Here is a 17,106-nt window from a genome sequence, read left to right on the forward strand (position 1 = left end):
GTAAGCCATAAGAAACAAATTAAAACATTGTCGTTATTAAATAATTAGTCGGTAAACACGTGCATATATGTATGGAGGTGTATGCAACCTAAGGATGTACAAAAGTAACAAAACATTGATTTGATAGTCAAAAGGGATAAGTAATGAACTTAGGAAAAAGTCCTTTCCTTAGATATAACTCAGTCCTAAGTATGCTTTGTCAAACGGGCCTCAGAATGTTTGGGTTTATGTTAACCAGCATGTTATGCATCATTTCTAAACAAAATTCAGAAAAAATAGTAAACAAAATGTTCAGGTTTATTTTTGATTTGCTAGAGCATGACTCATATATAGACTCAATTAACGATCTCTAATCCACAGAAACGTTCGATAACTCTAATTTATCCGGATTTTATTTAACCATACCATAAAACTGCCTTTTATATAAACAAATTTAATTTGTCTTGAAGTGTTGATATTACCCTTAGCCATTCAACGAATTGTCTGGCTTAGTGGCTCTACGCAGACCTGCTACTTAGAGGTAAAGGGGTTCGAGCCACTGTTGCACCGGTACAACCTTTTCTTCTCATTTGATATCAACTTGTATACGTTTTCTATTCCATTATATTCATCGTGGCCAAAATTGCAATAACTTCGTAAAATGCATGGATACCATCATTTTTTTAAATTTTTATTTCATTTATAAAGTTTGAAGGATAAATGATATTTTTAAGATAAAAGAAAATACTTTAACTGCCGAGGGTCGGAGAACACTGTTTCAAAGACATACAACAGTATGAATATAAATGGCAAGAATTTGAAATTTAAAGTAATTGATTGTATAATCTTTCACAAAGAACTTTTCTAAAAAGCTGAGAGATTTTTTAAAATAAATGGGTTTTTTTCTGTATACTAAGGCATACTTTTCATAATAGAATTTTTCCAACTCACATTGCAACTTAAAACTTAGCAGAATAAAGCTCAAACTAGCATCCAGTGAATAATGAAAAACATAAGAATGGATAAGGCCCCATTTTATGGACTTTCTTCTCATGACTGTCTATCAAACATTTTTTCAGCAAAAAAAAATCCCACTTAATTATGCTTGTAAAATGCCCCTCCATTTGCTTACGAATTGTTTATATTGTACATGTATAACATTGCAGTTTTTTGTCTGATTTGCTTAAAAAACATATCAATCAAAATGTAAAGATATAAAAGTATTTGAAAACTCTCTTTTAATTCGTTATTATTGCATAATCAATAGTACTTATTACTCTAGCTTTTAAACCGTTTCTATCTCATTTTATCACAGGGGATTTTTTAAAACGGATTTTACCCCATGATCAAATGGGTTTTGGAATATGAACGGGGTAATAATTTTTGTAATCTTCGACCCACCCCCTTTTTTTTTCAAAAGATGCACACCAAATTTAGTCAAGATTTGCCAAGTAATTTTTCAAAGGAACTAACATTTACTACCTTTCATTATAAATAATCAATTTCATCTCAGATATTGAGAAATGAATGGCCTGCCATAAACATGACCGGAATGAAAGAAAGGGGAAAATATACTATAAAGTAAGCTTTCCGTTGGGGTAACATGGCTATAAAAATGGGGAATTACCACTTTATAGCCAAAGTTGGGGAAGAACTACATTTTCCAAGAGAAAGATGGCTGGGGGGAGGCACTGCAACGGTGAATATTTTTTTATCGCATGAAAATTAATGTTTTATATTGATAGTTTTGAAAATAATTAATGTCAGAATAAAGTTATCTAAACGCTTTTCAATGTAATATTTTGTATGTGTTTTTAATTTTTTCAACGTACTTACATGTACTGTAGAAAAACGTTTCCTCACCCTTTTAAAGGAAATTAACGAGTATGCCGTTTTCAGCGACATACATGTACAGGTCGTTAAAAGCAAAAATTTATTTAAAAAGGTGTGAATTGGCAATGAAGCAATGTCGTTGAAAATATAATATGTTACGGATAACTTTGTTCCACGTATTTCTATCTCTCGACTATATGCGACTATATGCGTTTATCTATAGTAAATTCTGTTGAAATAAGCAATGACAACTCTGATGTCAGGGTTAAGAAGTTTTTGAACTTGTGCCAAATCCCATTGTAATCATATTACAATATATTAAGTTCAAACCAACTCTGACGTTGTTAGAGATCCAAAATCAAAATTATTCATGTAGCTCCGAAGAATGATAGTTTAAACACGCTGAACTGTAGAAATCAAATTGTTTTGTGTTAATATCAAATTACAGAAAATATGATCGTCTTCTTAATTCTATCTTTAAAGATCAAATGGTGGTTGACGTTTTCGATAAAAATGAGCGTAAAAAGTTTGCATTTTTGCCTTCATAAAGGACATATCCGCTATGTAAATATAGTCGTCTACGTAATGTGTCTAATAGTATATTTGGATACGTCTCTTCCAGCGTTACGTGTTAGCTCACATTAGGGAAAAATCCCGCTTTTCAGCAACAACATCTTTACAACATGACAAGTTGTCATTTTGTAAATTTTGTATTTACATCCTCCCAGTATATTTAGAATTTACAATGTGACAAAAGTTTAACGCAAGGAACATGTCTCTAGATTATTCTTGATTGGTTTTGTTATTAAGTTATTTTACAAAAAATTTTATATAATTTTTTTACATAACTAATTAGCACTTCGAGAATTTAACTGTTCATTAATGAACTCTTCAATATCAATATACAATACTGGGTTACTTTACTTTCAGAATTTTAATAAAGAAAATCGATATTTTGGTCATTATGAAATAAAAAAGTTTGGAAAAACGTTTCGTCAAACATTCAAAGTACATGTACTAATAAGCATAGTACTAATTAGCACACCGTGTACATGGAGGGTGTACATTGTACAATTTGAAAACTTTCTTCCTATCAGCTGATTATGTTTTATAAGTCTATGAGTAAATGTGATCCCTATATTAAGCAAAGTACAAACTTCTTCAAATTGCAATGTTTATTTCATTCTCACAAATTAAGGTAAATCAACAAAGAACAATTTTACCAAAGATGACAGAATAATACATGAATAGATGATTTTTTTCCCTCATATTCTTTCATCAAATTCATCGAAATAAACATTCTACATGAACCAGTATAACTAAAATTTGTTAAAAAAAATATTTAGATATAATATTGCACTTGAATTATGTACATAAAATCGTATATTTGACACAAATAACACAATAAAACAAATAACAATTAAAACCAATAATAGTCACTTTCATGAAATTCACAAATGCGTACATCAGAGCTCGTATCACCAGCAATGCTGCGAGTAACTCACGGAAGGGTGGACTGTCGGGGACAGAAATTGCTGAGATTGTGGGTTGGGATGTGGTATGTGCATGGGTGAAAAGTAAGCTGAAGGGGGAGACATCTGGGTCACGTGATGCGATGTAATGGACGCGGGCATCTGTGGTACGGAGTGGAAGTTTTTCTGTGGATATAGCACTTGACGCGGGTATCCATGATATCCGAGGGGAGAGGAGGTCATAGGAACGTACCCCACGTTGTAACTACAGTCCGGCCGGAGGGGGCGCTCTGCGGGCTCCTTCATGCTCTTTCTGGCGCGTCTTCGCGCCTGGCGTCGGCGGAAGTCCCCACGCGCGAAATCCTCCACGCAAGCGGGGTGAATGGACCAGAAGTTTCCCTTGCCATTGTCAGCCCGTCCATTTTTTACGAAACACTCGTTCAGCGATAAATTATGCCGAATGCTGTTCCTCCATGCTTTTTCTTTGTTGTTGTAGAACGGAAAATTGTCCATCACATACTGGTAGATGTCACTTAGCAACATTTTTCTATCCGATGTGCTTAATATCGCCATAGAAATCAGAGCGATGTAGGAATGCGGGGGTTTCTCCTTTGACGGGTCTCTGTTGATTCCGCCTTTGATAGTTTTATCCAGCGACAACAGGACCTCGGCGATGGACTCTGCATTGTCCCCTGTGGAGCTCTCGGACTCGCAGGACGAGGACTGGGGGTCAGGGGAGGTACTGCACCGGGCCACGTCCTTGCTGCTGTCGTCGCTCCGGTAACGGTCATCTCTTGTCAGGAAATCTATGCTGAAGGAGGAGGGTATCATTGTCTTTCTGGAATGTTATCTTCCAACAGATGAAAATTTAGCTCAGTTAAAATTGTCTTGTGTCGACAAAGCACTTCGGGGTAATGATGAAATGCCGTTAAACGCCCGTTTTTAAAGAAATCTCGAGAGCGCTGACACACGACATTTAATTGGAGGGTTGGTAATTTGTTGTGATTGACGTTTAGTGAACAAATCGTTTTCAAACGCTGTGACACGTGATAATTATTTGTTTGTCACCACTCACGCCGTGAGTTCATCTAACTCGCTGGGTTCTAACTCCCGCGCCTATATGCATATTCATTAACGTATTTATTAGCGATGAAAATAATTACAGTTTAAAATGTTTACCTGAAATCGTAAATATGTTTTTGCAAGTATACTTGCTGGTTTTGCAATACCTTGATTTTTAAAATACATGTAGAATCAGGGATTGGAAGCAAACCTCGTATCTTATTCGTGCTTCTTGCATAATAAAGAAGCTATTGACTTATTGATCAATATGATTTGACGTCATGAATATTCGAAAACATAAGTTTGACGCATTAAGAAATCTGTGCATTGAAATAACAAAGTTACATAATGATGAAATTAAAAAAAGACCCATAAATTATTTTTTTTAAAAGTGTCTCAATGTACCCATGGTTATACAAATAGTTTTATACCGATTTTTTTTAAAGTTTGCTCAAGTATTTTTCTGATAAGACTTGAATAATTAAAAAAATTGCTCTTTTACAATGTTTAAATCTTTTCCTTCTCGTAAGTTATGTAACTTTTTGATGTATTTTATATATGTAACTTTTTGATGAATTTTCTAAAACGGGAATTGGATAACAAACGATGTGTGTGTGACAGAGAGAGAGAGAGAGAGAGAGAGAGAGAGAGAGAGAGAGAGAGAGAGAGAGAGAGAGAGAGAGAGAGAGAGAGAGAGAGATGTATTCTGTTGCAATTATACCATTGCTTATTAAAAGTATTTATTAGTTGACCAATTTCGGGCCTGAGTGTGAAACACACTGGTCCATACAATCGGAGATGAACACTACTGGACCAGTGTTTGTCATAGTTCCCGGTTTTACCCAACTCATTCCGTGGCACCCGTCGATAAACGCATTGTTTGGTTTTTTATATATCGACATTATTAAATGAATAATGGGGTTTTGCTTTGTTTGCCAAAACAAGAGCGATAACATTGCACGTAAGCGCGTCGCAAAACACAACTTCGGGTTTTTGTATCCGATACATGCATGTCAGTTTGGTAGAACTTTTATATACAATATGTTACCATGTACTTTATACCAACATATATATCTAAGATGCGTCAAAAGATGTACCATTGTAATGGTTTGAGATAAATAAAACGTTCATTCAGTTATTTGGTTTCACGGAAAAGTCATTAGTTGATTGCAATGGAAAGCATTTAGGAGTTGTTATTGACTTGTTCTCTGCATATGTATTGTAGCATGTATTCCTCAGCATCTGATTTGTATTGGTTTTACCTAATATCATCATTGGGTGGTGACATTAAACCCCACATTTATAGTGAATGTCAAATAGAGGAACCTAATACCTAAACACAAAATATTGGAAAAACCAAATTTTTTTCTGAATTTTCTGAACTCATGACTAATTGCAATTGTAAATCGCTAAGAAAATTATGTGTATTTATTTCAAATATTTTTGATGCTGTCTGCTCCTCTTAGTTGTTTTCCTATTATGATCCTTTATACCAAAATCTTACATACGTAGTGATTCTATAGTCTGCCCTTTTTTATTTATATTTTTTCCCTGTATGAAAATGTACCTGTTTGTATGTACCTCTGACGATTTGTATTTGTGTGTATTATATATATGAGCCTCTTGTACCAAATTAGTTGGTTTGAGCGAATAAACTGAACTTGAACTTGAACTAGAACAAAATCAATCCATATTTATAATGTCACACAGCCAAAGACCGATTTCATCAACACTTCTAATTAACAACAATTTTCTTAAAATTGCGTAGTTGTGTTAAATGTCTGAAAGCCTGGAAGATTTCGATTGTTGACTGTTTGACACCCTTCTTGATTCACATTTGCGACATCCTAGCTATAACTCCGGCACACAGGTTATTAAAAATTGTGCATGGTTTATGGAAAGAGAGAAGGTGTTGTTCCTTTATTTAAAGCGTTATCAAAGGGTTTGATGCACGTGGTTAGCAGAATATAATAACATGATAGCTTAGATTTCTTGCCTCGTGTTTTACTGGTGCAATAGTTAGCATTGTCGAAAAATACTAAAAGATCGAACAAACACGTTCAACATAATACTAAGACCAACAAATAAATTTTGGCATAATTTTGAAACTCAAATACCGCTTTTTCTTATTTTTACTACTTTTACAATTTTGAGCAAAAAAATAATATATATATATATATATATATATATATATTTATATATATATATATATATATATATATATATATATATATATATATATATATATATACACACACACACACACACACACACACACACACACACACACACACACACACACACACACACATTACCGTCCTTGGAAAAACATCATAATGAATCATCTCTTTCACCAATAAAAGTGAGAGAAAAAAAAATCAGTACAAAATTTAACATGACGCCCACCCCACCCTAAATATTGTAGGTGGTAAAATGAATGGGCTGTTGTGCGCAGTACCGTTATTTTTTTTGGTCAAATTGTGACAGACAAGTTATGTTCAACGATCAACACGATTGTTAATTAGAAGCAGGCTGGGATCACTGCATGACTCCCGCCAGAAACCACCTCTGCTCCATTGCGCTATCGAGTGTTGACACGATAATCGCTGATCACCGAGACCAGGTGAGGAAACCTGACAAAAAGAAACTTATACCTGGGCAATACCTGTTCAGCTTATTATCCGTAAATACGTGGTCCTCGACCTAGCAGAAAAACTTCTTTAGATCTGAGGGAGTGCCCAGTTAAAAGATGATTTAGATCCATTGTAGGAAAAGACCTTCTTAATTAACAACAATTTCTTATGTCTTTCAGACACATCTGAACCATCCTATTTTTCTTATTAAGAATTTCACTCCTTTACTTATATTTGATAAATCTCATCAGGTACGTCTCAAGTGTAAACATGTACGAAATAAGACAAACCAGTCATTTCTCCCATCGGTTATTGCAGGCACGTGGCATCGGGGGAGGGCATGGGGCAGGGGGCTGCCCCTTACCACGACCCACCCACCCATTTTTTCTCGCAGCAAACATTTTTCTTCAACTGGCTTTATAAAACGTTTTGGTGAGATGTAAACAATTGAAGTGAAAGGAAGGAAATTAACGTAAAATTGGAAATTGAAGTTACTCGAGGTCTTTCCCGTTATTTATTAATTTATCGTATGAATATTAATGAAGTCAAGGCAAGTAAATATTTTTGAATTCAAAGTTCGATTTTCAAATCATTGAGTTTTTTTAACAATACATAAACAATATTAAACTAGTACTTTTATTTATACAATCTAATTTATTTTTTTCTGAAAAAAAAAATGGAATGGAAATTTTATTCATTTATAGAAACATTCTTTCAATTGATTTGCTACGAAAAATCCATGCACAAGAACCTGGCGTTTTAATAAAAAAAAAATACCCTTTACGTGAATTGGTTGTAAGCTAAGATGTTGAAGGACCAATCGGGAGACGGAGAGGATCGCAAAAATAATTTTACCGATGAATTTCAAGGGAAACGTCCAGCTGATATGACAGTTGAAAAACCCACAAGTTTAGCTTTAAAAAAAATCTTACCGTCTTTATTTAGAGCAAACTCTTCACAGCAACAAGTTATCAAAGAAAATTTTATTCTCTTTTATAAAAATGTCGCCTTCCTATACATCTGGAACTTTTTTATGTATGCCTTTTAAGCGTGCATGTCCAAAATTGAGAAGTATGAACAACTTGCTTGTTGGTTGAGATCGACTATAGTAGGCAAAAAGAGATTTTAGGAAAGGTCATACAAACTTGTTAACGGATATTTAGCCATATCTTATCGAATTCATACTTTTTATATTTGCATGAACAAAACAAAAGGAAAAGAACAAATTGTTTAGATAGATATTATAAAAGATTGCTTTCAACTAGTCGCACTGAAAAACTAAAACATGAATTTCCTTCATAGCAATTTTTATTGCTTTTTCGTTTTTTCACTTTTGAAGATTTGAAATCTACAAACATTATTAAGTCGTACTTAAAAAAGAAAATCAGAAAATTATCTTTCTTGCGCCGAACAGTATTTCAACCCTTGAAATAAATGTATTTTCTATCAATCAAAAAGGAGGGGATGTGCACAACCCGGACTGTAAATTATTTCAACTCTTTATACCGTCTCAGACGGTAACTCCAATATGGCGGCGACGTGTACCTTGTGTACTGTAAGGTAAAGGATATATTTTTTTATTATGAGAAAAATGTATAACGTCAAGTGCCAGTAGAAAAATCCTAATGTGAATGTTAGCTTTGATTATAAGATTATCCTTATTAAGGTTACAAGGAATCATCTATAATATACATTGTAATATAACATAAACAATCAATATAAACAAAAAAATAGAGAATTCTAAAAGAAATAATGGCAGTTAAAATTTCGTAAGTTTTACAAATGGTTTTCGTTAAATAAGAATTTTAACACAAATAGGATTTTATAACGAATGGAGTAAGAATGTTTATGAAATCGTTTGCTAAACTTCCACCCAAAAACTGAAGCTGAAAAACCCAGGGGCGTTCAGTAAGGGGTGTGTTCACGATGCACAGCAGTCTTGGCTGCAGATTTCTTGTCCCCTGATCGCTATGACTCCGTCAATCATGGCACAAGTCTAACAGGTGACCTGCAGAACACGTATCAGCCATGGAGACTTATACGGGTATTTTAAAGTAAGCTACATGTGTATCGCTTATGCAAAATATATATAAAAAAAATACAGGTATGTTCTTTGTTTTTTAGCAATTTCATTTGCCGTGCTTCATTTATATGGACAACGTAGCTTATGAGATTTTAAGAAGTTGTTAGTTGCTAGTTCCATTATGTAATTGTTTCAAAGACAATAGTAATATATTATAAGTGTACAATATAATTAGCACCTTTCTTACGTGGGAAGCTAACACGTGCATTAGACTTATTTGTGACCTTGAAATTCAACATCGGGGACCAGTTGAACAATCCTCTCATAAGATTAACTTAGTTAATATATTAAAACTATCTTAAGGTTGAATAACACCTGGAAAAGATCACTCAAATCAACAGTTCATTATTTGATTTTGAAAGATATAATGATAAATAAACTGTACCGTACATATGTCAAATATACGAAAAATGATTATATTTGATATTGACCTAAAATGCCCCCCCCCCCCCCATGAACATTTATCATTTTTCTGTAATTCTTTCTTTTCTTTTTACACATATCATATGCATGTAAAAATATTATACAATTCTCCTTTTGATCCAAAAGCCCACAATTTAGAAATATGACATCATAAAGTTAACCTCTTCTCGCCATTTTCCAATTTGTAGCTGAAAACGGCTGCTTTTAAACAGTTTTTCTTTCAGAGCACACTGAGCACAAGCTTGAACAAACAAAATATTTTCATCAGAGGTGTATCTATTCAAAACTAATAAAAGACAAAAATATTTTACTTGTTCAAAGCGTCGCTCTATGTTTCCCATTCAAAGATGAGAAACATGCAATCATTTGAATGATTTTATTTAAATTATAAAAATTGCGTAACTTCTGACATCATAAACTACCAGTGAGTGCAAGAAATTTAAATAAATAGGTAACAAATATGTAAAATCAACTCTTCTAGAATATAACATTATATAAATAGTGCCTGTTTAGGAGGGTAACAGTTGAAATTGACACCCCGAGAAAACCATTGTCAACCGACGCGAAGCGGAGGTTGACAATGGTTTTCGAGGGGTGTCAGTTTCAACTGTTATCCTCCCAAACAGGCACTATTTATTTTGTTATACTGAATGTCTTTTTCAAAATTTTTAAGAAAATTTTACTGCTTTTATATAGGAATAACGTGAATTCTACAGCGAACCGTACGCGCATAATTTTCGCGCATGTAACATTTTTTAATGTTACCCGTTGCCAAGTGCGTTGCTAACGCTGAGGGTAATAGTAAATATTATTAACTGCGTCTTAACCAATCAGATTTCAGTATTTAACATGAAAGTATAACAATACAATTTAATGTACATGAAGCGCTTAATAAAAGGGCGAATAATGGGGGCCAAATATGACCGATATCGTATAATGTTTTTTGCAGTTTGGGGATAAAAATGAATATCTAAAAAATTCATTTCAGTATTAACAACAAATGCCCTGCGGGATTCGAACTCGGGATGTACGAATCACAAGCCCAACAATTTATCCACTCGGTTTTTGAGTATGTTACATTTTGCCATTAATAAAATTCTTTTCATAAAACGTTCAGAGCATTTCGATCAGAGGTGTTATTCCACCTTAGTATGTTGAAGGATGGACACGATCCTACAAAAAAAACTGGGGGTGAGATTCCAGGAGTGATCAACAAAAAGAAAAAAACCCCGAAAAACCCCCCCAGAAAACAGCAGATTTGCACAAATTAAAAATTGAGCTAAGATCTTTTACATATAAAAAATATTGGTTTACAGTGAGTCGCGATACGGTCATGATCTCGATATTTACGATTATGAACCCAGGTTTGCACCGGCCTTCGGTGTTGGTGGTGGGGTATATGCGACCAATCGCGGAAAATGGTTAGAGATCATCCGGCGAGTTGGTGATCACTTTCTTGCCGTTAATACCCAAAGGTTTGATATACATGTAAATTCGGCTATCAGATATCCAACCACTAATATATAAAGATTTAGACTGATAACAATACTGGCACTGTACCAGTTATCGGCTAAAATTTAACGTTTTCTTTCTCGTATTTTCTTATTTCTATTAATTTTTTTGGATAAAACTTGACATACTTTAAATAGTGTACTCCTTGTTAATCCATCTGTAAGGTTATATCGTTACCCAGAACCCAAAATATATTGTTTTTGTGCTTTTTAGCACAACCCGAATTTGCCGAGTTTTGACGATTCACTGTACCAGTTATCGGCTACATGATAAAAGACGTAAAATCCCGAGGTCATTCTTTCGGATCTCATCTATAATTTCCCTTACGTTATGTAATCACATTGATTTATAAAAAAATAGTACGATATGCAAAGACATAGGTGTCGGAACCGGGGGGGGGGGGGGGGAGGCTATTAAAAGGGGTAACTTAGCCCCCCCCCCCTCCCCAATTTCTTTCTTGTCAATATTTATGATGAGTCTAACACCCCCCCCCCCCCCTTTTAATCTGCTTCCGACGTCACTGATATGTACATGTAAAGAAATAAATTTCCGAGAATGGTTCCTTGCGATATAAATATTTATTTTATGTTTATATAGAGAATACAAATTAATCCAGAGTTTCTTTTTACTCTTCTCCTCTTTCATTTTCTCTCTTTCTTTGTCCCTTGGTTGTCTGCTTCTGTTTTTTCTCGTTCATTTTTTCTTGTCTTTTCCTTTCTCTTTCTTTCTTCTTTTCCTCTGTCATTAATCTTTTTTCCTCTGTCGCTCGCTCTTTTTCTTCTCTTTTTTTTATTCGGTCAATTTTACGTTTTTCCTTTCCCTCCTCCAAAACTCGAGCCTTATTTTCCTTTTCCTCCAGCAACCTGATCACGTTTTCTCCTGTTATGTGTTAAATACACGTTCATGAAAAAATTGTATTTCAATATAATGATAAAATAATGATAGTGAGTTTATCATAATGTTGGAGTTTACAAATGCAATTTGCTAAAAATAATTAACTGGCTTTAATACAAACTGAAAGGCCTGTATAACGCAAAAGATATTGAAAATGGTTCGGGTAACCTGTAAGAACTCTTGCTTCTGTTATTATTTTAGAGCTTTTCTTCTTTTGGCCGTTTTGGTTCTGATCAATTGGAGGCATCAGAATGTTTGCCAGGGAGTCGGCTATGAGACCTTGTGTGACCAGGGGGTTCGTAGCAACAAGTCTCTTCGTCTCTATCTCGAGACCTGTTCCACAGCTATGACATAAGATAGTTTCTGGTGTTGCCTCATCTAATAATTCAAGACAAAAAATCATTTTGAAAATGATTTGCTTGTTCCGGTCAAAATTTCTTCAGCAAAACATCATCAATCAATCAACAGTTAGATCGATCGATAAAAGAATGAATAGTTTTTTTTCTCTTATATACCATGCATAGCATACATGTATTAACGAGTTTGTAAGGTTAATTAAGTATCAAAGTACATGTATAGATATTCAGATATTGTATGTGTTAATAAGATATTGCTCATTTACTCTCTATGAAATCTTCGCTTTGCTTTTTGTTCGATGTGTCAGGAAAGTCCCTTGGTAGGATTTGTGTCTTGTCGATGGCATCAATGTCTATTGGATAAATGCCACATTTCATGAAACCCGATTTCACCCGTGCTGGCGTGCAGATATGGTCAATGGCGGAACTTTTCATAGCAGCAAAATAACAAATAAAATTATTAAAATCCTCTAATCTCCTTGTATTTATATCAATACCATAAGTTAAGGATTACTCATGCACGTATCATGAAGGGGGGGGGGGGTGCTGCCCCATTCACTTTTCTCTCTGCAGTCAATTTCTTAAATTTACACATATAAAAAGTGAATAAACATGGATCGAGTTGCTTACCACCACCCTTTTTTGGGAGCATGTAAAAAAAAATGAAGTGGAAAAGAAGGGATGCAATAGTGAAATCGAGTTAAATTGTATTATAGGTACAGTATGCTAACCCCCCCCCCCCCCCCCCCCCCACGGATAAGGATTTTCATGGTTTTTAAAAGTTGTAAATTCATTCTTTTATTATTTGTCAATATTGTTTTGGCGAGTCTGCGCCCCCCTCCCCCTCCTTTTCAAAAACGATGCTACGTGTCTGTTATTTATTGTACCGGTATTAGAAACAATATCTACATTGCGTCATATATTCGTGATTCTGTACCTCAGAAGCATTGGGAACTTAGCCTTCCCTATTATGGCATTTGGATTAACGTATCCAACAGAAGCCGCAAGTGATGCTACCTTTTGTTTCAAAGGGCCAAAAATGGAAACGTCGAGGGGTTGCAGAATATGGGTTGTGTGTGGCGGCAAACCCATGACATGGACGTCGTTAGCCATTGCCTTTTTAAGAAGGGACAGTGAGATATGGGAATCGTGGTTGTCGAAGATGAGAAGAACTGGTCTCCTACTTCCGCAGTGCGGCAGAAAAATATTATCGAACCACAACTCGAAAAGCTCACTATCCATGTAGCCACTGGCGGACGAACCAAACAACCAGCTTGGAGGAACCCCGTCCGTAAAATTCCTGTGGGGCAGACCTCCTTCAAAGATTATGTAAGTTGGAAGCACCCTGCCGTCAGCTGCGACACAAACATGCGCTGTACAATGCGAGTGTCCAAGATTTGACTGCTGGTACGCATGTGTGCCTTTACCAACCAAAACCTTCTTTCGACATTTTTCTTTACCTGTAATTGAGGGAAATTTTGTATTTTTTAATATCACATGTGTAAATACCGCTAAATCATCCACTCGGCAATACCAATTTAATTTCATGCGTCGGACTCACGCGCTCATATTTAAAGAAAACAAAATAAAATAATATTAAAAAAATCACGTTAATTAATCGTAAATTCTATTTAATTTCCCCTTCCATGTTAAGTACTTGTTTTCATCTGATGTCCTACAAATATGAAATTAAATTGGTGTGACCCTAGTTTTTCTTTTTCTTTTAAATATATAATTATTGTATAATTATCTTCAGTTTTTTAGTCCATGAAATTGTATTTTAATAGTCATGCAATATGAGTTAGCATTTTTAAAGTACCGCTAAATCTGCTTTCATCACAGTTGAATATCTATGCAGGTTTGTCCTTAAGGCCCAAGTCTTCAACAGTTTTATTCAAAAGATTGAAGTACTGGTTCATGACAGTCCAGTTGGACATTCTAGCTCTAGAGTTATCTAGCACCTCGGGAACTCTTTCCGAAATGTCGGGATGTCTTTTGAAAAACTGCCGACACCACTTATCTGAAGGGCCATTTTCTAGGTTGAACAATGTGTTTCGTCCACTTTCTTTAACTATTGCAACCACGAACGACTAAATTGAATTAAAAAAAAAACATTGAAGAAAATTTACTGGACTGATCCCTTCAAAATATTCAAATTAAAGTAGAAATTGGTGTATAAAATAGTGTATAATTTTAAGAAAGCGTGTACTTATGTTTTAGCAACATAATTATATCAATAAAAGAGAGACCTTCAATAGTTTTCTCGACACGGGAAAACCTCTTGTTCCCATATGTTTAATGTAATTTAATAGAGACACTTCTTCGTCCTCGGTAAGCATACGTGGTGGACCTGGCGTTGTTCTCTCTATCTTGTTTTCTTCTTTTATGTGGTCAAACACAGTTGACCTAGGCACTTGGTATTCTCGAGCAGCCTGATAAGTATTTAACTTTTTTGTTCTTACATCACTCACAGCCCGATGGAAGCATTCCTCTTGGTACTGGTGTCTTTTTCTTTTGTTCATCTTTCTCTTTTTTTTTTATACACAAATAAATATTAAAATATATGAATGCAACTTTATTTTACGGGGGCAATACAGATGGCGGAGAATTGGATATGGGACTTAATATATTTTTCTTTTTTTTGTTTATATAATTACAATTTTAAAAAAAATATCTATTGTCTTTCATTACCTTTAAAACAGTTTGATAGTGTATTTTATGCAAGTTCAAGTTGATTAGATAGAGTGGCATGCATGTACTGGTTTGTTGATTTTATCGATGCAATTAATTTTATGTAATTGTAATTCGAATTATGTCCCTTTGTGGGGTCAGACTAAAGGTCGTAAGGGTTATGATACATAAACAAAACTCATAAAATTAATCCTTTGGTATCATGCGGTAATACACAAAATCGTACTGAATATTCAAACATGTTGTCGAATTAGGCGTTTAACTGCGATATAAATCTTTCATAATTCAGCGATTTCCTTTTGTTTGTATGCATTGATATTGTATGTCAAATCAAAGAAGGGATATATAACAACGTATTACAGAAGTCATAGTCTATTTTTAACTTATTACGTCACTTCCCCCACTGCTGAAAGTGCAAAGATGGTAAACAATGATCGTTTAAGCTAATGTTTAAAGGATATTCAAGAAAGTTTTTAAGCAAACTTACGTTTCTTTATTCGGAGCAGACGACCAAATTAAAAAATCTCGGATAGTCGCGCGCTATAAACCCGAACTCTCAGTTTAGCCGATAACTGGTCTTAGCCGATAACTGGTACAGTACCAGTATACATGTACTTATAGTAGATGTACTAACGTAAAACAAGAAACATAATTTAACGTACTGAGGATGATATTTACGAGACCAGGGCTGCGTTTTACAAAAGAACTTACGACAGAGTCATAAATATTTTCAGTCTCATGGAACGGTCTTTGATGAACAAAATTTATATCAAACCATTTATTTACACCTATTTTGATTTCCATAATTATATTTTACAATTATAACAATAAAATATTGATTAGTTTGTGATTAATAAACATTCATTAATTTGGTCGTAAGTCGTAAGTTCTTTTGTAAAACGCAGCCCTGGTCTAATTTGCTTTGCTCCAGATTTTTTAATGAAATTTTTTACATAAATTTCTACTGAAATGATTATTATTTTAAGATGAAAAAATTAGACATTTACCAAATCGTTTGTTTACAGGGTCATCTAAAGGTTGATTATTAATAATTTTTAACTTAGGACCCTATGGGATTTTGCTTGAAATGTATCAATTTTGCACATTTTTTTTTCTTTTACATTTTTTAAAAAACTTCTTTTCTCTTTCTGTTCTACATATGAAAGTTATTGCTAAAAGGAATCAAATGGTCAAATAAAAAAAAACCTTTTACCTCCTGGTTTGTTCCTGGGGTCTTATCAAAGTTGTTTTTTGTATGCCCAATTTCCCAGATTTGTCAGATAATGGCTATTTTTTATTTGATAAAGGCGGAAATGGTGAACTTTATAGTATTATTAAACCATTCAGACATATTTAATTAATAAATAGATATATAACATCACATATTAAGGGTCATTATCATAAAATACATAGATACTGTCTTGAAATACATGTATTAAGCTATATCAGGCGGGGTAAGAAAACGTGACAGAGAGCTAGGCTTGCTGAACCCTCTATACGTTTTAGACCCGAGCCCAAATATAGCTTATACTTCAAGACATGTGTTTTTATTCTACAATATAATATCAATTTTACACCTCAAACGAGCTATTTTCGGCAAATTTCGCTGAATATCTGCAGTTGAAACCATAACGCCATGGCGTCAACCAAGCAAAAAGATGACGTCACAATGCAAATGAAACGCTGCGCGAGAGCGTGCGTACTCGAACTGTACTCGGCCTCGTTAAGACGTTGAACTTTGATATCAAAGTAAGAAAAGCGAAAGAATATGAAACATAAGTACACAGAAGAAAAGATCGAGACATTTCTATGGAATACTTGTCATTTCACGTACTCTTGTTTATAAAAACACGCAAATTCGTCTTTTGTTATCGGAAAAGCACACTCCTATATATTAAGAGTGGACTTAATTTAACTGTTACTATAGTACCCACGGGACTTGTACACGTGAATTCGACAAACGATAGGGTTGGTTGGGTTAATAGGTACATACAAGATGTAAATGATTGACGTTTGCATTCTGATATACGAAAGCTTATTAGTATCATTTATCTAACTGAGAAATAAAATTATAGTCTGTCCCAAGTTATTGCTTCCATCAATTTTTGATGATTTTTAATAAAAATACACATACCTGTGAAAGAAATACAACTGAAATCGATGAAAGG

The 17,106-nt window shown here is 34.3% G+C and overlaps 1 protein-coding gene and 1 pseudogene across 1 annotated transcript; both read right to left on the reverse strand.

The window, feature by feature from the left end:
- Positions 1–2,895: 2,895 nt before the first annotated feature.
- Positions 2,896–4,264, reverse strand: LOC105333922 (forkhead box protein L2). Its single transcript, XM_011437155.4, has one exon. The coding sequence runs from the start codon at positions 4,113–4,115 to the stop codon at positions 3,291–3,293; it is 825 nt and encodes a 274-aa protein (XP_011435457.3). The 5' UTR covers positions 4,116–4,264; the 3' UTR covers positions 2,896–3,290.
- Positions 4,265–11,503: 7,239 nt separating this feature from the next.
- On the reverse strand, positions 11,504–14,898 carry LOC136276127 (uncharacterized; annotated as a pseudogene).
- Between the last annotated feature and the right edge of the window lie 2,208 nt (positions 14,899–17,106).

The sequence above is a fragment of the Magallana gigas genome, chromosome 6, assembly GCF_963853765.1.
Source record: "Magallana gigas chromosome 6, xbMagGiga1.1, whole genome shotgun sequence".
In the NCBI taxonomy this organism is placed as follows: Eukaryota; Metazoa; Mollusca; class Bivalvia; order Ostreida; family Ostreidae; genus Magallana; species Magallana gigas.

What these genes read in the sequence shown, in the direction of transcription:
- LOC105333922 (XM_011437155.4), bottom strand. Translation starts at nt 4,115, where the DNA reads ATGATACCCTCCTCCTTCAGCATAGATTTCCTGACAAGAGATGACCGT.